This window comes from Ornithorhynchus anatinus, chromosome 7 (genome assembly GCF_004115215.2).
Source record: "Ornithorhynchus anatinus isolate Pmale09 chromosome 7, mOrnAna1.pri.v4, whole genome shotgun sequence".
Taxonomy (NCBI): domain Eukaryota; kingdom Metazoa; phylum Chordata; class Mammalia; order Monotremata; family Ornithorhynchidae; genus Ornithorhynchus; species Ornithorhynchus anatinus.
Window position 1 is genome coordinate 82,930,718 of NC_041734.1, and position 22,302 is coordinate 82,953,019.

Genomic DNA, 22,302 nt, shown 5'->3' on the forward strand with positions numbered 1-22,302 from the left:
TCTCCTTCCCCTCTAGCCCTGCTGACCATTGCCACGAGGATCATGGCTTTGCTCGCCCCACGCCCCATCCTTGGGTACCAGCCGTGACTACGTACGGGAGGGCCTTGTGCGCCTGCGTGACCCTGGGGTCCGGGCTCTCCTCTCTGACCCGGGGAGCCGTTGGAGCCGCTGGTGCCAGGGGGGCCGATTTCACCCTAAAAGAAGAATCGTTCACAACCGTGCATCTGACTCAGCTGTCCACAGATGGAGCCTTCCCCTGAGGGGGCCGGGCCTTAGCCTCGCAGGGGATGTAACCTTCAGGAATGGAGCAGGTCCCCCCCACCACTCCGGCCCCTGGACCCATGGACCCAGAATGGGGAGCTCACACTCGTGGCCCCAAGGGCCAGAAGCTGGGAGATCAGGGCCCAGGGGAAGGCTAATGAGTCAGGAGCAGGCTGCAGGTCCGGCAGCATTAACAGACAAAGCAGCACCATGGCTCTTTTCCACCACCCAATCTGGGGGCTACCATGGCTGTCTTTTTCAGGGACACCACACCAAACGCCCCTTCATCCTCCGGACCTTCCGCCAATCAGGAGGAAAGGACAAAGCAGCCCAGGCCACAGGGTAAAACGATTGGGCCAGAGAAGCATCTTTTTGCAAACATTTAAGAGGCCCTAGTCCTTGCTCAGGGACCAGCACCCCCCTTCAGAAAACTATCTTCAAATACCTTAGCGCCGGGAGATCCAGGAAATCCTGCAGTTCCAGGTGGACCAGGAGGGCCCTATGGACAGAGATCAGAGGTCATGGATCCCCTATGGGGTCAGAGGTCATTGATTCCTAAACTAAACCTCAGAATGTCCGATATCTCCCCAAGACTCTGTCCATGAACCTAATGGGAAGCCTCCAGTGAACCCCCCGTCATAGTGGAAGCTCCTTGTGGGCGAGAAGTGTGTCACATGCTTGCTTTGTACTTCCCAAGTGTTCAGTCCAGTGCCCTGCGCTCAGTGGGTGCTCGGCTACCCCCAGCACTACTGCTCTGCATAGCCCAGAGAACAGCTAAAGTTTCTTAGGTGGTCTAGTGTTCAGAGCAGCGGAGTTCCCATGTGCCTCCTCCCATGGTCTGATACTGACTCCGTTAATGCATTTACCGGGGTGGGGGGTGAGTGGGGGAGCTGCAGGGAGGGATGTCTCTTTACAGGACATTCCTGCCCCTAGCCAGTCATCTTCACCCAGAGCCAAGACCTGGCTCCTCAAGCCCACCCTCCCGGCTGACTGGGGGGCCCAGTAGATATTGTTAGGGCTCGCACCTCCACCCTACTGAGCATCATGGCTTTGTAGAGAGATCACAGCAACTCAGCAGTGTTAGCTAGCATCAACATGCCCCAGTGAGAATCAGTGTGGCCTAAGGGAAAGATCTCAGGCCTGGGAGTAAGAAGACCTGGGTTCTAATCCTGACTCTGCCACTCGTCTGCTGTGTGACCTTACATAAGTCACTTAACATCTCTGGGCCTGTTTCCTCATCTGTAAAATGGGGATTCAATACCTGTTCTCCCTCCCTCCATAGATTGAGTCCCATGTGGGACAGACTGTGTCCAACTTGATTATTTGATATCTACCCCAGTGCTTAGTACAGTGTATGGCACATAGTATGCACTTACAAATACAACTATTATTATTGATGTCCTTCCCAAGGAGTTGGCAAGACTGTAATCCTCGTAGTTCGGGGTAGAATGTTGACAGTCCTACCACAACTCTCTGAGGCTGCAGCCTCCCAAAAGGAAATTTTTCACCCAGGCATAGCACAGAATTCAGGGAGCCAGAGAGTCTCAGAGAGACTGTCAGAAAGACTTGTAGAGAGACTCGCAGGGAGAGATCACACCGGGGTCCAGCACTTCACTGGCCAGAAGCAGAGCAAGAGGACAAGGGGAAAAGTTCTCACCGGTTGGCCGGAGGCACCTGGAGATCCATCGTTACCACGTGCACCCTGGTAAGGGAGAATGACACCCGTCAACATTTGCCCTCACCTGGTTCAGACCCCAGTAAGCGCGGGAGGACAGTGTGAGTCAGGCCCATGGTGGTGGCGGGGCCTTGGGCAATCCTTTCTTGGCCGGCAGCTACAACACCCCTGCCTCTTCCCCCCCACCCCTACCACCTGGGACAGGGAGAGCAGAGAAGCCCATCCCTTGGCTGTGTTTTTTGGGCTTTTGGATGAATGGACCACCCTCCCCAATGCCAGGACTGTTCTAGAGTCCCTCCAGTCACAGCCACTGGGTCCCTGGACCCTTTCCCTCTCCCTCAGTCCCCAAGTCTTCCCCAAGCCCCACTGCCAAAGCCCATCTTGGCAAACTCCTGTGCCTGACACCAGGAGCGAGTGGCTGGTGTTCCAAGCTGAGATGACTCAAATTAATGACCCGGGCCCTCCAGCAGTGAGAGGGTGGTCTTCCCTCCAACCTGGCAGTGGCTTCGCCACCCGACCGTAATCATGATCATGCAAGGTCGGTCCTCTGACTCACCGCAGACCCTGGGAGTCCGGGCCGCCCCCTCTCGCCTGGGGTGCCTCTTGGACCCTGTGGAACACGAGACCGTGAATGGCCATGGAAGCAACAGACACCCAACCGCCACCCTAACCAGTGGTTCCTAGAAAGAATGGAAACATCTGCCCTTCCACTAAGGGGGACAGTGGAATCTTGGCTTCAGGAGCTTCAGCAGAGACTATAAGAAAAAATTACCATGGGCCCAGGGATCCCGTTGTCACCAGGAAGTCCGTTTTCACCCTGTTTGGGGAAAAAGAAAAGAACCCCACATTGGTTTCACAGTGCATTCTTGCTCTGGTGCCACCCATGGTGCCAGGAAGACATCTGAGCCTTTCTGTAATGGTGTCAAGGACGGTGCTGGGAAGACTCTTTAGCCTTTCAGTAATGGCACTATTTATGGGGCCAGGGAAACGCTTAAACCTTTTGGTATTGTCACCATCCTGGCACCAGAAATTTGAATCTTTCAGTAAAGGAACTATTCATGGTGCCAGGGAAGATGTTTAATCTTTTCATAATAGAGTCAGCGGTAGCCCTGGGGAAGACATTTGAGCCTTTCATGCTACCAGGGAGATGTTTTGTCCATCCGATGTGTTTTTCAGTGAAAGTGGCTTGGCAGTGAAGGTGCATCTCTTCCACTCTGCGGAAGTGAGCCGTTAGAGGGCAGATGGGAAAAGGTATCGGAAGACAAGCCTGGCTGACAGATCCTGGTTGTTCAACCGGACAAGCTTCTAGAAGGACCAGGGGATGTGCCCCATGCTGATGATTGCTTTCTTAGGGACAACCGAGAGGAAGCTTCCCAAGCAGAAAAGGAGATGCTGGGATTTCTGGGTGAAGGATCCAAGGTGCAGCCTCACCTTCAGTCCCGGTGCGCCAGTTTCACCCTTGGCTCCATCTCGTCCATCAAAGCCCTGTGGAATAGGGAGAATGATGACAGGGGATCTCTCTGTCCCAGTGCCCAAATGGGGAGGGGGGCGAGGTCCTCTTCCCTGGGCTGGAGCGAGCTAGAAGGGCTGCACTGTGGCCCACAGTGAGTGGGAGGCTCATGCCAGGCTCCTTGGGTCTCCCTGTTGTGATGTTGTCACTAGGGTGGAGCCACCCTCCCAGGCCACCCTTGAGCCACCACTAAGAATCCAGGTGCATTTACAGTAGGCTACTAATTTGGTCATTTTTTCAGGACCGATAGTAGGAGAGAAAAATTGCAGGACTTTCCCCGAGTGGCCCCTGTCGACCTCAGGGCCTCAGAGAGGAAACTGAGAAGTGGGCTTTCAAGGGTCACCTGCCCTCCCACCACCACCCAGACTTACTCGGTGTCCTTTCATCCCAGGGAATCCAGGGTTTCCAGGAGGCCCTTTGGCACCCTGTAAAGGAAAAGCATTCAGTATGATTCCCAGGAACTCTGGTTCTGGGGCTAGTGCAAGAGAAGCAGACACAGTGGACACGAATGAGGCTATTTAAATTCTCCTTACTGGAACTCCAGGCAATCCCCGTTCGCCAGGCCGTCCTGGTCTTCCAGATTCTCCCTGCAGGAAGGAACATTTGGGTTATTGAGAGCAGAAGATGGGGCAGCTGGGAGGTACTTTGCACCTGAAATGCCTCCATGCTCCAAGATTTGCTATCAGGTGGCAGATTCCCCCAGTATGCCCCTATTTCCTACACTGGCAGCTAGAATGAGCTGCCACTATCCCTGGCAAAGACTGGATGGGATTGGCTAGAACTGGCTGAAATTGGTCAAGAATACTTGGGACTGTTGGGAATGGGCAAAGAATAGTTGGGATTGACAGAGCTTGGCTGGACTTGCCTAAAAGTAACTGAGATTGGCTGGGATTGGCAGGAATCAGCTGGCATGGCTCCCATCAAACATAATCTGTTTTCCCACTCCCATTATTGTATACAAGGATTATTACTCACATCTTTACCGGCTGGACCACTCGGACCCAAAGCACCAGGGGGCCCTGGGGGTCCCTGGAAGGAAGAAATCAGAAGTAGATAGAGGGTCATCAGAGAAACTTCCAGTTGTCCGTTCATCGTTGCCAAACATTGCAAGCAAAATAGGGTGGGGGCGGGGGCGGGAGGGGTGGTGGTGTCTAACTCTACAGGGTATCACTGGTTAAGGGTCCCTCTGGCCTGGGATCCTTCTGGCTGGGGTTCTGCCGGCCAGGGTCTCGCTGGCCAGGGCCTTGCTGGCCTGGGGTACTGCTGGCTGAGGTAACAGTGTCCAGGGTCCTGTGCTGGCTAGGATCCCCGCTGGCCGGGATCTCACTGGCTAGGGTATAAGATAAGTAGCCAAGTACAGAATCCTGGCCTGATTCTCAGACCTTGCATAACAGTGTCTCTCCAGACAGGCCTGAGCACCACGAGTCCCAAAGGTGAGCCCAGCTGCAACCCAGAGCACCCGGGGTACCTACAGTCTACTTGAGGTTGGAGAATTTTGGAGCCTCTGTGCCAGTGGTGGCCGCTGAGTGGGGCAGGGACACACCTTTCTGTGCCCAATGCTGGCCCCATGGGGTACCCTCAGTGAGCCCCCTGGTGGGTCCCTGCTGAATGTCCTCAGACAGTTGCCCTAATGACCTGACCTCCTGGGGGTCTCTGAGCCACTGGGGCCACATCCTCACCCCAGTGGTCTGGCTAGCAGCCCTCCCTGGAGGAAAACAGGAAACAGACCCAGGCAGCACTGGGGATCGATGGCTTGACCTGCCCAGTGAGCTCCGGTGCTCTGGTGGAAATCAGAGGAATCTGCTCCAGAAAAGATTTCTTTGGACCCTCCGGCACTCCCATGATCATTGGAAGGGGCGGCTGGGGTTGGGGAGGGGCCCAGGTACTCTCTCTGGGTTGAGCTGGGAATGTGTTAGGAACAAGTCATGAATGTGTAGGGAAAGCATCAGTAATCACAACTTACAGCAGGTCCGGCTTGTCCGGGCTCCCCGGGAGATCCTTGATATCCAGGGCTACCCTAGGACACAGCAAAACATGTGGTGATGTCACCGATGGTTGGCTCTCCCGTTCCGAAATGGTCCCGGCATGGGACGGGCCAGGTGACTGTTGGCACACTATAGCTGGGACGTGGAACCTCAGCCCCTCCCCAGGCTCCCGACAGATGACACACTGCAATCCGTCAGAGAGCAGTGGGAGCCTCTGGGAGCTGCCTGACATATTCCTTTTGGAATTTTCAGTTGAATCAGAAATGTCCCTCAACAGCCAGTTTAAGTTTAAAGCAGGACTTTGTTTCTCTAATGCGAATCAGAGGGAGCGAGGCAGTCCTGGAGGAACAAAGTGAGGGCAGTTCACAAGTCCTGGAAAAATCCTCCTCTGTGAAACCACTGGGAGGGAGGCTGGTGTGGGGAGTAGGGAGTGGGGAGCACCCCACAGGCCTGGGTCTCCAAAGCCTGGAGGGGCAGGGTTGGCGAGAAGCTGTGGTGACCCCAGAAGTGCCGCTAAATCCAAGGGAAAGCCAGGAACGGCCTCACTTACTGGGGAGCCTGGATGGCCAACCGGGCCGGGCGGGCCGGGAATTCCGGGGAGACCCTAGAATGGGAGACAGAATGCGTTACACACTACCCTCATTGGCCTGCCCCCTTGTAGTTTAAGGGGACACTGTCCAGGAAAGAAATGAGATCCCCATCATCCCCCACAGCTTGAATCCAAGGACATTGGTCCCATCACCCCCACAACTTGAGCCACTGGGAACTGGACCTATTATCCTAACAGCTTGAACCTGGGGACACCACCCCTATTGCCCCATGAAACTAGCACTCAGGATTTGAAATTGGGGGTCCCCTGTCTATGAGGAGTATGAACCTCTAGCTCAGAAGAGGGTTGGGAAGACCAGGGAATGCTCAGTGGATTTTTTTGCCCAGTGTTATTGGATTTTCTCTCAATGCTGTCTTTCCTTGAAGAGCTGTGTCTCTTCCCAGGCATGTATAGATACACACTCTGCATCCAGGGACATATGGACACAAGCTCTGTGTCCGGGCACATATGGACATGCACTCTATGCCTGGGCATCTATGGACAACTGTTCAATTTATTCTGTCCTTGGAATCCCTGGGAACATGCCCCTGCATCCACTTTGGGGCTGTAGCTTTGAAGCGAACCAATTCTCTCAACTTTTCAGTTGTCATTTTTTAGCTCATCTTGGGTCCCTCCAACTTCCAGGCGTGGAAATGATGGGACTGGTGTTGGGGTTGGCCATGTTGGCTAGGGAACACCACTGCCACTCAAGGTGTCTATGGCGCAGAGCTGAGGAATGACTTTACAGAGTCGGGATGTGAAGAGACAAAGCAAAATCACACTTCCCGCCAGATGTCAAAGTCCCGCAGCAGGGCCTGGGAAGGCCAGGGAGAAGAGGAGTGGACTGAGACAGCCTACAGAGAAAGCCGCCGTCCCATTCTAAGGAGTGTGGACTGTCCCCAGTGCTGCATCAGTGACCCGCTGAGAGACCAGTAAGTCCTTCTCGGTCATCCCCAGACCTGCCCTATTGAATGACCTCACTGATCAGCTGAGAGACCAGCCTTTTCTCAACCCAAAGGTGCCAGACCCATGTTGGGGTGAAAAGGGAGCAACCGAGTCACCGTGGTACAACCTGAGGTCCTTGTGCACCACCTCCAGCGATCATTCCTCCTCCACCAGCCTTGACGTCATAAGAATCAAACTGAGGAGAGAAGCCCTGGAACAGAGACGTTGGAGCTGCTGGGACCACTGTCAGTGGCAAGAGTTCAAGTCCTGACCTCCCGTCCGACCCTCTGCCTCTGGGCCTTGCACCCCTCCTGGCCCAAGGTCACCCCGGTCCCAAATGAGAGGGGACTTGGTCATCTCAGGGCCTGCCTGAGAGGATGTCTTAGGGTTGAGGGGCAGCAGGTGACAAACTCAATTGCTCCATTCCCTTGGGTCACTAGGGCCACATGGAGGAAGAGGAGGAGGAAGAAGAATAGCAGTAATGGTATTTAATGAAATTTAAATTATATATTATAAATTATTTACTTCTATTAATGTCTATCTCCACTTTAGACTGCAAGTCCACTGTGGTTAGGGAAGACATCTACCAACTCCGTAGTATTGTACTCTCCCAAGTGACTAGTACAGTGCTTTGCACATATATGCACTTGGTAAATACCATCGGTTGACTGATTAATTGATTAAGCGCCTACTGGGTGTGGAGAATTGTACCAAGCACCAGGAAAGAAGCCATTTGTGGGGATTAGACCCCGTTCTTGTCCTTTGGGGGGCTCGGATCAGTCCATCAATGTTACTGATGGGAGAGAACCAGCTTATTACATTTTTGGGGGGTCTTTCCCCACTCATCCTAGGCTCTGAATTGGTGGATACAGGCCACCATGCTAGACTTCCCTGATCAGTACTTGGAGGGCAAAGGTCATCGTGAGCATCATCAATAGCACTTCACTGGGATTCCGTTGAGAACAGACCTCTGTACTGGGCACCCACTGAGTGCAGAGCACTTTATTGGACAACTGCTGGGTGCAGACCACCGTAATGGATGCCTATTGTGTGTAAAGCATTGTGCCAGCTGTCGACTGTGGGCAAAATATCATGGCATAAAGCTCACAGATTGGTTTATGGAGTGGAAGGAAAGGACACAGAGGTGAGAGCAGTGCCCCAGTGCCCCACCATCAGCCGGCCCCAGGAAGGAGCAGGCAAGGGGAAGCAGTCTAGGGGGAGGCCTGGGGCATCAGAGAGCATGAGGGTGGCAGTCTGTGCCCGGGAGACCGTGGACCCACCCACTGCAGGTCAGGGTGGGGCACCGGGCAATCGTGGACTAGAGCCCGTAAAATTCCACTGGTTCTTCCCAGCCTAGGAGTGGCGCTGCCCGGAGGCAGGGGGTGGTGCCTTCCTTTCTGAGGGCTTCCCTACCCCATGACTTACCCCAGTAGGGCAGGATTGACAGACGCCGGGTGGGCCGGGGCTCCCTGGGCTCCCGGGGCTGCCAGGGTGTCCAGGATCGCCGTTCCTCCCTGGAGTGCCCGGTGGACCCTATGAAGGACAATGCCATCACAGTGACTGTCCAGTATGCCACACCAAAAGCACTGTGGGGGGCTTTGTGAGGTCAGGAAGGAGAAGGGGGGCAGGTTTGCCTCCTGAAGGATGGCAGGGGACAGGAAGGGCCTTTCCGTGGGCTGCCTCTTGAGGGGGAGGGGCTGCCTACCAGGAGAGAGATGGAGATGGGGGTGTGTGATGGGCTTGAGGATCTGTCTCCTGGGGAAAGGGGGAGTGGGATTTGGGGAGAGGGTGTCACTGTGTCCCAAGGGATGGGGGAGCAAGGGGGTGGTGGGAGTGGCAGGGGCAGTCTCCTAAGGGTCAATAGTGGGGAGTGAGGAGGGGCTGGCTCCCGGGGGTTGGGCCAGCCCCTTGGCAGGTGGGAGTTGGGAGAGCGAGTGGGGCTGGGCCCTGACAATGGACCAGGCTGCGTCAGGCAGGGAGACATCAGAGACCCTCCCCGGGCCGGGCCGACCCCCAGGACCAGGCTACTTACCGGATCTCCCTTGGGGCCTTGGGAGGCCCCGCCGTTTGGGTACCGTGTCGGCTGGACAAAGACAAGGACAGAGAAACAGCCATCAGGCCACGGGCACAAAACACCCACCCGAAACACCGTGCCTCAGACACCGCACCCCACCGCACTTGGACACTGCCTCCTGATGAACACCATGCTCCAAACACTGCACCTCGGACACTGCACCCTGAACATCGTGCCTCAAACTCTGCACTTCAGTCACTGTACTCCAAACATTGCACTTTGGACAGTGGCCTGCACACTGCGCCTCGGACACCACACCCCAAACCCTGTGTTCTGAACACCGTGCCTTGGATTCTGCACCCCAAACACCACGCCTCATACACTGTGTCCCAAACACCATGCCTCGAACACCATGCCTTTGACATTGCTCCCCTGAACAATGAGGCTCAGACATCACATCCCAAACTCTGTGTCTTGGAGACAAGGCAAGAAACCAAGGACTGAGAAACCATCAAATGGAAACGGGCAAGGTTTCCATCACCTCTGCCATGGTGGGAAGAGGGCGAACAGTGAAATGTCATGTTCCTACCCTGGAGCCCACCTCCATTCAAGCTTCGCCCAGTGTATACTAATGTCCTGCCCCACACCTTCCTTCCCATTTCCCCACCCCCTTTCATGCCGCTCCGTCCCCTCCCCCACTTGCCACCGACGACTGGGTTTGGTGACAAGCTGAATGAGTGGATTGAAGGATGGAGCTGAGCTTACTGGCTTGAGAGGAGAGTGGTGTAGTCTCTAGACTGTAAACTCACTGTGGGAAGGGAACATGTCTGTTAACCCTGTTGTATCGTACTCTCCCAAGCACCTAGTACAGTACTTTGCACATAGTAAGCGCTCAGTGAATGCCATTGATTGATTGATTGATCCCATCTGGTGGACCACTGTTCTTCCCCCTTTCAGAGACCTTCTAAGATGACAAGACCTCCACTGCTTAGTAAGTCAATGAAGTTTGACATTTCTTGAGTGCTTACTGGGTGCAGAACACCATACTAAGCACTTGGGAGCATATCATGGAGTTTAATCTCCATCGTCCAAACTGTGGTCAACTCCTGTGGGGTCTCTGTCCAGCAAGACTCAATGATCAGGGTATCTGTTAGGGCTCCGTCTTGTCTCCCAAACCCCAGCCTTCACCTAACTTCTGCAGTTGACCACACCACTCTTCTCTCAGGCCAGTCAGTTCACCTCCATCCTTCAGTCCCCTTATTCAACGTGTCACCCTGTCAGTTCACCCTCCACACCAGCAACGCCATCTAGTAGCTAGAGCATGGGCTTGGGAGTCAGAGGACTTGGATTCTAATCCTAGTTTTGCCACTTGCTTGCTATGTATGTTTGGACAAGTCACTTCACTTCTCTGTGCCTCAGTTTCCTCAACTGTAAATTGGGAATGAAATACCTGTTTTCTTTCCTATTTAGACCGTGAGTCCCTTCTTGGACAGAGACTATGTCTGACCTGATTGGCTTGTATCTACTCCAGTGCTTAGAACAGTCTTTGACATATAGTAAGTGCTTAACAAATAACATCTAAAAACAAAACAATTTCCTAGATCCTCTGCTTCCTGTCTATCCAAATGGCTATCACATGGGCGCAGTTGTACATCATATCATGTCATGATTATTGCCTCAGCACCTTCACTGGTCTTCCCACTTCCAATCTCTTCCCAGTCCATACTTCACGATGTAGCTTGGATCATTTTTTTGAAAGACTGTTCTGCAACACGTCTTCTCACTCCTCATAAAACTCCAGTGGTTACCTATTGCTCTTCGTATCTAGCAGAAACTTTTGACCATTGGCTTTATGACGCTCAGTCTGCTTTCTTCCTCCTACTGACCTGTGCACTTCTCTCATGACACCCCAATTCATCCTCTTTGTTTCTCCCAAGCCAACCTACTCACTTGAGCCTTGCTCTTGTCTCTCCCTCTGCTGCTGACCCCTTTCTCCCACCATCCCTCCCTCCTGGAACTCTTTCCCCTTTCCCATCTATCACCGACAGGGTTTGGTGACAGGTTAAATGAGGGGATTAAATGATGGAGCTGAGTTTACCAGTTTGAGAGGACAGAGGTGTGGTGTCTAGACTGTAAACTCATTGTGCGCAAGGGAACATGTCTGCTAAATCTATTGTATTGTACTCTCCCAAGCACATAGTCACAGTGCTCTGCACATAGTAAGTGCTCAGTGAATACCATTAATTGATTAATTGATTCTCATCTGGTAGATCACTGTTCTTTCCACTTTAGAACCCTTCTGAGATCACATGACCTCCAGGTGGCCTTCCCTGACTAATTTCTAGCCCTCCCATCTTATATCCCCCAATGTCACTTTGGTCCTTGCCAACTAAGTACTTAAGTAGTTCACTCCCCGCCCTGCCACCCAACCCTGTAACATTTATGAACATATATTTCTATTTCATTACTCTTCTGCCTGCAATTTATTTTATTGTTCAGGAAACTTTGTGAGGTCAGGGATCTTGCTGTATAACTCTATTGTAATCTTCCAACCATTTAGCACAGTGCTTTGCAAACAGTAGTTTGTGAGCTCCTTGAGGGCAAGAATCATGTCTACTATTGTATTCTCTCAAGCACTCAATACAGTGCTCTGCACACAGTAGACTGTAAGCTCCTTGAGGGCAGGGATCAGGTCTACTAAACACTGTACTCTTCCAAGTGCTCAGTAAAGTGCTCTGCACACAGTAAACTGTAGCCTTCTTGAGGGATTGTACTCTCCCAACTTTTCAGTACAGTGCGCTGCACACAGTAGACACTAAGTGCATGTCAGCAATTGAAGGTGGACTTAAGCTTGTTGCAGGGAGGGAACATGTCTCCTCACTCTGTTGCATTGTGCTCCCTCAAGCACTTAGTATAGTGCTCTGCACATAGCAAGTGCTCAATAAGTACCACTGATTGAGTAATTAATTGATTGACCCTCTCTCTGGGCAACTGCAGGGACTCAGTGATAGAACTCCAATTTGGAGTTGGAATTCTGAACTCAAAATCGAACAGATTCACCAGGGTGACTTTATTTCTCATTCCTTTTTCCCATTTCCAAACCAAATCTGACTAATCTGGAAGTCTGCTCGAGAACCTTCTCTCAATGAGTCAGATCTTCTGAATCATTCATGCCCATGGCTAATGCTCCTTGGTGTTTTCTTGTTTACAAAAGCACAGGGTCTTCTGCTAGGTGCTGCTCCCAACATGCCAAGGAAACATAACTTCTCCTAGTTGGCGCATAGCCAGAGGAAACCCAGGTGAGGGTTCAGAAACATTAGCTGAGGGATCATGATAATGGATTTTGTTTTGGAGGACACAGAGATCGCCTTGATTCTTCTCCCCAGCCCTTGCTCGTGCCCTCAGTCAGCTGGCATATGGCCCACGTGCCAATATGGTGATTGACCACAATTCACGCCTTCCCCCCAAATCCTGCCCTTGGTCCCCTCCATAGAGTGGTGGCTGGGGACCCCAGCCCTGCCCTCAGGCTCCGCCACCCCAGTCCCTGTGGTGCCCAATTCAGCCTCCTGACTCACTGTGGGCGGTGCCTGAGGGCAGACAGGGCAGCACTCTCCAAATGGGATCTCTGGGTTGGGGCAGTCCAGCTCCTGCTCGTCACAGATTATGTCATCGCAGAGGACGGACCCGGAGTCACACACGCAGATCTGGCACGGCTCCGGCTTCCATACGTCCCTGTCGGCGTAGACCTGCCCCAGGTGAGAGCATCCTCCTTCGATAGCTGTGGAGACAAGGAGCACGGAGGGTGAGCTGTCCGCTGGACCCCAGACTCCCGGGCCCCAGATCCAGACTCCCCCTGCAGGCGCTCCCTCAGTTTGAGCCAATCAACCCAGAACCAGAGATCCCCTCTGTTGGAAAAGCACTGGGGGAAAAGTGGTTTTCCATAGCTGGGACCCCGGTTCTAGCCCATAACTGACATTGGAACCCTCATGCAGATTGGTTCCTCTGGTGGGGGAAAGAGCCATGGCCCCGGGGACAACGGTAGGTTTGCAAAACAAGGAACCTGAAATCTCAGTTCCCACTTGGGAGCCTTGAGTGCCCTTTCAACTTGGCTGCATTTTCTCCCGACAGTGAATGAAAGCACCATGGATACACGGAGCATATTCTCTTGGGCTGCCCTGTGCCCAGAAAACTCTGTTGTCAGGATTAGAGAAAAACTATTTCTCCAAAACTTGAATCTTGAGTTTTCTTTGAACTGTAAATGATCAAGGGACCTTCAGCTCTCCCTCCCTCCCCCAACCCATCTTTGACTTCATAAAAATGTCCTTGGATCAAAGGACTGGTTAAAAGTCCTTACAATCAATGACATGATAATAGGCACTGATAAAAAGGATTTTCAGATTTTAAGGAATTCTTCTAATGAAACTCTGATGGTCCACTAGATAAAACTTTTACAATGCTTTAAAAGGCTATGGGGAAATATGTTTCCATTTAAACATTAAAAAATGGGAACAATTACATGAAAGAATACACAAGAATAATATTTCCCTGTTAGCTCTCTTAGATTTGCATGACTTCATGTTTATTTTATTTGGGCTAGATTTCATTCATTCATTTGCATTTATTGAGGCTTACTGTTTGCAAAGCACTGTCCTAAGTGCTTGGGAGAGTATGATATATTAACGGACACATTCCTTCCCATTTGATTGTAAACTCCTTGCGAGCAGGAATCATGTCTCCTACATCTCCTGTGTAATGAGGACTGGGAATCTGCACCAACAGGGTACCCAGTACAACACTCTGCACCCAGAGGACACCAACTACAGCACTTTACATCCAGAGGCACCTAATACAGCCCTATGTACCCAGTGGGTATCCAGGAGAGCACTTTGCACACAGAAGTAGCTCAGTGCAGTGCTGTGTGCCTAATACAGAACTTTCCACCCAGTGGACACCCAGTACAGGCTCTCTGGTTCAGACAAGCTCTTCTGGTCATTCTCTGACACTCAAATGAATACTATTTTTTAAAATGGTATTTGTTAAGTACTTATTGTGTGTCAAGCACTGGGGTTATTACATCAAGCACTATTCTAAGCATGGTCCTAAGAGCTTACTGCTAGACTGTAAGCTTGCTGTGGTTAGGAAATGTGTCTGTTATATGGCTGTGTTGTACTCTTCCAAGCGCTGAATACAGTGCCCTGAATGCAGTAAGCGCTCAGTAAATATAATTGATTGATCGATTGGGTCGATACAAGTTAATTAGGTCAGACCCAGTCCCTGTTCCACAGTCTAAGTAGGAGGGAGAACAGTCATTGAATCCTCATTTTACAGTTAAGGGAAACCGAGACACAGAGAAGTGAAGCGACTTGCCTAAAGTCACACAGAAAACAACTGATGGAGCTGGGATTAGAACGCAGGTCCTCTGACTCCCAGGCCTAGGCTCTTTCCACTAGGCAATTCTACTTCTCCATTGATTCATCTATTGTTTTTCAGGTTGAAGCAAATAGTTTTGTGATTTGCTGGTGTTTCCCAAGGCCACCAGCAGGGAGCAAAGCGGGACGAGTTGAAGGCTGAACTCTCCAGCCGTTAGAGAGATGGATGGCCCCGGTGGCCTGGGGGAGGGGGCCCAAAGGGAGGGACTAAGGGAAACCAGGCCACAAGAAAGAGGCGGAAATGTCTTACAAGCAGGAGGTACCATGTAAGGAGAATAAAAGGGAATATTAACTATTACAAAGAAAGTCACAGGGACAGTAAAGGTAAAATCAGAATACGTCCCTTCGTCTTTGTAATTGAGGCTTTTTGCCGCCTGAGATCCATGCAATTTTGCTACTTCTCCCAGAACCAAACCACACAATTGTATCCATGCAATTGTAACCATGGAGCTGTATCCACACAACTGTTTGCATCTTCTGGATGGGAGCTTTCAGCTCTGTTCAGCCCAACAGGGTGACTGATGGCTCAGCTTCATCCCGGCGGCCTCCCGATAGCTCAGCTTTTGCTGTTTCTGAAGCTCTGAGAGGAGCTGGGACCATGGGAGGGGCTCAGAATACAGTCTCTGGCTGCCCAGGTGAGAGCTTCCCCTCTATGGGTGGCGGGAGAAATGTCCCCGCTGCCCCTCCCTACTGCCCCTCCTGCCTCCTCCTCCTCCTCCAGGTACTGAGGCCCGGCTCTTCCTGTCTCACTCCCGGCTTTCCTAGAGGTGATTTTGAGAGATTTCAGATGGCCCCTGCCCTCCTCCCACCTGGCCATTCCACATCTTAATACTATGCCCAGCTCCCAGGAGCCACTCAGAAAATACCACAACAACCAACTGAGCTCTGAAGGGACCCTCTGCCTCCCCGCTCGGTGGGCACTCGTGGTCTCGGTGAGGCAGCCTGACGGGACTTATCACAACCATCTGAAGCCTTCTGAGGGCAAATAATCCCACGCGGTTTGGAGAGCTCAACGAGTTACATTCCAGGCCCCAGGCCCTGGTCTCTGGGAGCGCTGACCCCTTTGCATTGACTATGGACTTGGCTGTGTACCCCTTAAGCACGTTTTTTATACATAACATTTTTATAACATTTTTATACTCTACTACTTCTTTTTTTAAATGGTATTTGTTAAGGGCTTACTATGTGCACAGCACTGTTCTAAGAGCCAGGGTAGATACAAGATAATCAGGTTGGACACAGTCCTTGACCCACCTGGGGTTCACAGTCTTAAATCCCATTTTATAGGTGAGGTAACTGAGGCACAGAGAAATTAAGTGACTTGACCAAGGTCACACAGCAGGCAGGTGGTGGACCCAGGATTAGAATCTAGGTCCTCTATGTCTGTCTCCCCTCCACAATGTGAGTTGTTTCTGGGCACGGATCACATCTATCAACTCTGTTGTACCATACTCTCCGAAGCACTTGGTTCAGTGCTTCGCACTTAGTAGGCAACTTGGCCTAACGAATAGAGCACGGGCCTGGGAATCAGAAGGAACTGCGTTCTAATTCCAGCTCTGCCTCTTGTCTGTTGTGTGACTTTGGGCAAGTCTATTCACTTCTCTGTACTTCAGTTAACTCATCTGTGAAATGGAGATGAAGACTGTGAGCCCCAAGTGGGCCAGGGACTGTGTCCAACCTGAGTAGTTAGTATCTACCCCAGCATCTCCTACAGTGCCTGGCACATTAGCAAGCACTTAAAAACCATAAAAGAGTAAGTAAACACCTTGGACTGATTGACTGTTGGTGGGGCTGGCCCCCAGCAAAAGCTGTAGAAGTGGTGCGGATGAACAAGGGCCCAGACAGTGTTTTCTCGGTTCCCCTGTTGCACCAGGAATGGTGCCAACCTAGGGAGAGAGGCCTGGGAGCCCTTTATCCCCGGACCCTGGCCCACAAAGAGTTTCTCTTCTCCTGGGCCTCAGCCTCCTCTTCCCACTGGGTCCTCATTCTTTCAAGCCTCCTCCCCCAGTAGGCTAGGAGCACTTTGTGGGCAGGGAAAACATGTCTCTCTTTAGTTGCATATTCTCGTGTGCTTAGCACAATGTTTCACACGAGACCTAGCACGGTGCACGTACCCCATGAAGGCTTCTGATTGACCCTGATCCCATACTACCCCGGCTTCGGCTCTATAATCTGCTCCCTAAGCTCCCCGCCCCCAATCAAAGCCTTCCTGGTGTTTCCCATCATTCTCCAGATCAATCTATTCTTCAGACTTGGCTCTTCTACATCCTAGGAAACTGCTTCTCCTTCTGTTGCTTTCAAGGCAAGCCAGTACAATGAGACCCCACCCAACACAAGACCCTTTTTCAGAACACTCTTCTAGGCTCTTACACTGTGCAGTGCACTGTACTGAGCTCCTACAGGATTCAGAGCAATGTAGAAGGCTCCTACATTGTGCAGAACTCTTCATTGGATGTTGGCTTGGTGCAGAGCACTGTACCAGATTCCTAGAGCGTGCAGAGCACTACACTGGGCTGCTCCTCTGGGCTGAGTTCAGTATTGGGTGCCAGTTCAGTGAAGAACCCTGTTTTGGGTGTTCTGTAAGGGGAAAGATTGGCTCCCTAGATGACCTCAAAGGGATTATGTTACAACGATTAGACTGTAAGCCCGTCAAACGGCAGGGACTGTCTCTATCTGTGGCCAACTTGTTCATCCCAAGCGCTTAGTACAGTGCTCTGCACATAGTAAGCGCTCAATAAATACTATTGAATGAATGAATGGGGGAGGGCAGGGCAGGCAGATCCAGAAAATGAACGGACAAATGGACTCACACATGGAATGAGAAAAAATGCAGCTGCAACTGTCAACCACAATGGTAAGCAAAAGATTGATTAATCAATCACCAAATGGAGTGTGCCCTTAAACCTATAATCAATTAGTTGATCAGTCAGTAAGTGCAGAAGCTGGCTGACGCTGGAAGACAGTTGAGACCATCTTCTGGAGGAGGAATTCCAGCCTGAAACATTGTCTCCAGACCAAACCTGGCCCCTCCTACCCTCGGCCGCAGTGGTCCATCCTTGCCATCTCTCCATCATCTGTTCTCGGAGTGTCACACCCAATGGCACCACAGAGGCAGTTCTAGCCCCCCATCCTCAGCCCGAGGGGCATCGAGGACAGTCTTGTCATCTCTAGGGGTCCTGGGGTGGTGCCAGGATTCTTCTGGTCAGATGTGTCTGGGAGAGATGGGGTCCCTACTCAACCTCTGGGCGGGGGCCTGGACTTCCCTCCCTCCCCTTCAGCCTCTCCATGGCTCCACTCTCTGCCTGGATTTCTAACTCCCCACTTCCCCAGCCCACGCCTGCACCCACAATACACTCCGTTTGGAAAACCCTGGAGTGTCTGTTTTTAATTTTTAATGCTCAGCGATGGCGGCAATTGGCCCAGGAAACTTCTCTGATTAAAGAGGCTTTAGAGAAAAGAACAACTCCTGCTGCCTGCTTCTCCAGGCCAGGATTCCTACTCCTCCGGGCCTGGATCAATGTTTGCGGGAAGGAATCCGCAGGAATGTTCCCACCCCTCTTGTTCCTTCAAGCTCCAGGTATCCACTCCCAGAAGCATCTCTTAGGATTGTCTTGGATTGGGAAAAGCAGAATATCCATCTAGAGGATCTGCAGCTGGAAATCATTTGTTTTTCATTTTTATTGGATTGGCAGCTCCTCGAGAGCAGAAGCCATGGAGTTTTACCGATATTGTATGTTCCCAAGTACTGAATGTACTACCCGGGCTAGGTGTCCAATTAAGCACTCTGCAACCCGAAGGGGTCCAGAACAGCACTCTGGTCATGCTAAGTGCCCAGTACAGGGCTCTGTCCACTGTAGGCACCCAGTACAGTGCTCTATCCACTGTAAGCCCCAGGAAAGTGCTTTGGCTATTGTATCTGGTGCCCAGTAGAGTAGGAGCTCAGTACGGCCCCCTGCACTCAGGAGGCACTCAGAACAGCATCCTGAGCCCAGTAAGAACCCTGTACAGAGCTCTGCCCACTACAGGCATACAGTACAAATCTCTGAACACAGTAGGTGCCCTGTATAGAACTCGGTTCAGAGTAGATACCCTAGAAGTGTTGATGGGACAAACTCCACCCTCTTTTTTCATCCCAGCAGTGTTTACAAAATATTCCTCTTTTCCCGGTCGATCCTCCAAAACCTCATGATTGGTGAGCCCCTGAGTCGCTGCCTGTAATCCCCCTGGAGTCTCGGGGACTTGGCTAAGCTGCCCCAGAATGACAGAACAGTCAGTCATTCGTATTTATTGAGTGCTTACTGTGTGCGGAGCACTGTACTAAGCACTTGAGAGAGTACAATGTAACAGTAGACACATTCCCTGCCCACAAATAGTTTCCTGTTAGAGAAGCAGCGTGGCTCTGTGGAAAGAACATGGATTTGGGAGTTTGAGGTCTTAAATTCTAATCCCGGCTCCTCCACTTATCTGCTGTATGACCTTGGGTAAGTCACTTAACTTCTCTGAGCCTCATGTACCTCGTCTGTAAAATGGGGATTAAAACTGTGAGCCCTACGTGGGACAACCTGTTTACCTTGTACCTACCCAGCGATTAGAAAAGTGCTTGGCACATAGCACTTAACAAATACTAAAATTATTATTATCATTATTATTAGAAGTGTCTGCTTTCCTCCAGTTTCTAAACAGAAATTGTAGTTACATTTCCAGCCCCAGTTCCACTTTGCCAACAAAAGTCACATAGCGTGGGAGCAGCATGGTTTAGTGGAAGGAGCCCGGGCTCGGGAGTCATAAGATGTGGGTTCTAATGCTGGCTCAGCCAGTTGTCTGCTGTGGGCAAGCCACTTCACTTCTCAGTGCCTCAGTTCCCTTATCTGTAAAATGGGGATTAGAACAATCAGCCCCACGTGGGACAACCTGATTACCCTCTATCTACCTCAGTGTTTAGAACAATGCTTGGAACATTGTAAGCACTTAACAAATACCATAATAATAACAATAACTATTATTATTATTGATAACTACAATTTCTGTTTAGAAACTGGAGGAAAGCAGACACCTCTAATAATAATGATAATAATAATTTTGGTATTTGTTAAGCGCTTACTATGTGTCAAGCACTGTTCTAAGTGCTGGGTAGATACAAGGTAAACAGATTGTCCCACGTAGGGCTCACAGTTTTAATTATTAATAATAATATTATTATTACTAATTATGTCCCCCAGCCACAGAGGACTTTGCCTCCTTCCACGCGGGAGAAGTCGCTCCTCTGGCGGCATCCTCCGTCTAACCGGCAGAGAGCAGGACGGAGCAGTGGAGCCCGGCTGCCGCCTCCAGCTGGAAAGACGATGTGGATTTGATTAACTCGGTGGACGCCTGGAAGGAAAACTTTTGCTGCCCTTGGCAGTAGGAAAACGCTAGCTAGGTTTTCCTGGGAAAACTTGAGCTAAGCGAATGTAATCCATTGAGTACATCTCCCCTCCCCCCCGCCCTCACTCCCCCTTCCCCCGGCCCCCTTGGCTTTGATGAGTACCAGTGGGTCAAAGAGAATGACATAATGGATCATGTGTTACCCATATGGGCTGTTTTTAAAGCCTTAAAACCACTCCAGAAAGCTGGTTTCTTTTAAAAATTTGGAAAGGGAAGTGCACAGATAATGAGGAGCGAGGAGAGCTGACTCGCCGATCTGTGGATCTCAGGGCCAAAATGATCTCAGCCAGGGTTTGGCTCCGGCTCCGTGGCCCACGGGGGAGCCTCCGGGCCCAGCAGACGTCGGGGCTGAACCGCTGCTGAGGCTCACCTGAGCCAAGCCTGGTGGCCACAGCTCCGTGGGGCCGGGGGCCGGGGCTGGGGCCACGGGCCGGAGGCCGGGCCCCATTCGGAGGATCGGGGAGGTTGGGGCCCGGGACTGGGGTTCGGGGAAATAAATACATGCTGGACTGTGGAGCAGCTGCACTGCTCTTGGCAAGAGAGGAGTAATGTTCTGTTCCTAATGCCTGTGTTTCATGAGAAACAGTAAAACTGTCTTTCCTTCTGGGTCAGATCAGAAAGGGGAGGGCAGATCCTGAGCCAGTCCCGGCCAGTCCTGGCTGGTCCTGGCTGGTCCTGGCCGGTCCTGGCCAGATGGGCATGACAGAGAGGGGTGGGCTGTGCACCCCAACCTGTGAGCAATAGCAGACTTGCCCCTCGTCAGAGAACCTCGGGCTCCCATGGATGGAGGTCGGCGGAGATGAGAAGGGGTCCTTAACCAATCAAGCAATCGGCCAATGGTTTCTGTTGACTGTTTATTTTCCTATTGTCCAGCCTTGGATGGTGGCTGTATGATCCCACCATTTCCTCAGTGGTGCCAGCTCTGAGGAAGATGGCGGATGGACCTCAGCCACTGGTGAGAATTCAGTCCGCACCAGAATGCCCAGCCGAAGCCCAGCGTGGGCTGTGCTCAAAGTGGGGACCACCACGCTGGATCGGACATTTGTCACACCTAGACTGGACCGCCGCCTCAGCCTCCTCACTCCCCTCCAGCTCCCAGCCCCTCCCCTCTCCAGGCCACACTTCACCCTGCTACCCCACCCCTCAACAACCTCTAGTGGTTGCCCACCCACCACTTCATCAAAGAGAAACTCCTGACCCTCCACCTAAGGCACTCAATCAGCTTGCTCCCTCTTCCCTATCTTCTTGCCTCTTTCACAACAACCCAGCCCACACACTTGGTTCCTCTAATACTGACCTTCTCACTGTGCCTCGCTCTCATCTCTCTCTCCCTGTCACCCCTCCCCCACATCCTCACTCCTGCCTGGAACTCCCTCCCCTTCATTTCTGACATACCACCGGTTGCCCCATCTTCAAAGCACTACCAAAGTCATATCTCCTCCAAGAGGTCTTTTCTGATTCATTTCTCTGTTCCCCTGGTCATATCCTCCCTTCCCCCGCCTCATACACAAAACCAGGCCAGCACCCTTGTGTCAGCTGGGCACTATTAACACTCACACAACCGCTTTGGCACTTGTGCACTTATCCCTTACACAGATCCTACTGTTTAAATACTTATTCTTCTGGGACAACATCTCTAGTTCCTGACTGTCAGCTCCTTTGATGGCAGGGATTGGATCTTCAAACACAACTGCATTCTCCCCGGCACTTAGTACAGCACTTTTCACACAGTAGGCTGTAAGTTCCTTGAGGGCAGGGTACCTGTCTGTTCCCTCTATTGTACTCTCCCAAGTGCTCAGGAGAATGTTCTGCGCATAATAGGTGTGCCACGGGAAGCATTGTGGACTAGTGGAAAGAGCACGGGCTTGGGAGTCAGAGGACCTGGGTTCTAATCCTGGCTCTTCTCCTTGTCCTCTATGTATCCTTGGGCAAGTCACTTAACTTCTCTGTGCCTCAATTACCTCATCTGTGAAATGGGGATTAAGATTGTGAGTCCGTGTACAGTACAGTGCCTGGCACATATTCAACACTGAGCAAATACCATAAAAAGTAGTATTCAATAAATATGATTGATTATTTGATTGAGTACAAGAGCACTGAAGAGTGAGGCCACCTTCACTGCTAGGATCTGGGCAGACACCTTGGTGGCCAAGGGAAGGCCGGAGTTTGGATTGTCTCTCTGTGGATGAAGGGTTTTTCCTTATTGGAATGGAGGGGGGCAGGGCTCTTCCTCAGCTGGAATTGTGTTCCAGGCAGCGCCCCCCACCCCCAATCCTCCAGGAGAATTCCCCGAAGGCTTCTGCAGGGATCTTTAAATGGCCAAATTGTGTTGGGTTGGTGAAGGTCTTGGACATGGCCTCGGTAACCACCAACCCAAGCTGCTCAATGTGAGACTGTTCTTTGTTGTTCTTTGTCTGCAGTGCTCTGCTCTGCACTCAATAGAAGGGAGTCACAAATGATGAACTGAGCA

At 51.6% G+C, this 22,302-nt stretch overlaps 1 protein-coding gene across 1 annotated transcript in view; it reads right to left on the reverse strand.

Moving 5' to 3' along the window:
• Positions 1–22,302, reverse strand: part of COL3A1 (collagen type III alpha 1 chain) — a 63,452-nt gene that overhangs the window by 27,842 nt on the left and 13,308 nt on the right. The window contains exons 2-16 of the mRNA XM_029069102.2: positions 12,555–12,757; positions 8,998–9,048; positions 8,391–8,498; positions 7,093–7,176; positions 5,982–6,035; positions 5,410–5,463; positions 4,422–4,475; positions 3,980–4,033; positions 3,818–3,871; positions 3,368–3,421; positions 2,709–2,753; positions 2,493–2,546; positions 1,919–1,963; positions 707–760; positions 96–194 (exon numbers count right to left, since the gene is read on the reverse strand). Of these exons, the coding sequence (XP_028924935.1) occupies positions 96–194; positions 707–760; positions 1,919–1,963; positions 2,493–2,546; positions 2,709–2,753; positions 3,368–3,421; positions 3,818–3,871; positions 3,980–4,033; positions 4,422–4,475; positions 5,410–5,463; positions 5,982–6,035; positions 7,093–7,176; positions 8,391–8,498; positions 8,998–9,048; positions 12,555–12,757 (1,067 nt within the window). The remainder of the gene's footprint in view (positions 1–95; positions 195–706; positions 761–1,918; positions 1,964–2,492; positions 2,547–2,708; positions 2,754–3,367; positions 3,422–3,817; positions 3,872–3,979; positions 4,034–4,421; positions 4,476–5,409; positions 5,464–5,981; positions 6,036–7,092; positions 7,177–8,390; positions 8,499–8,997; positions 9,049–12,554; positions 12,758–22,302) is intronic.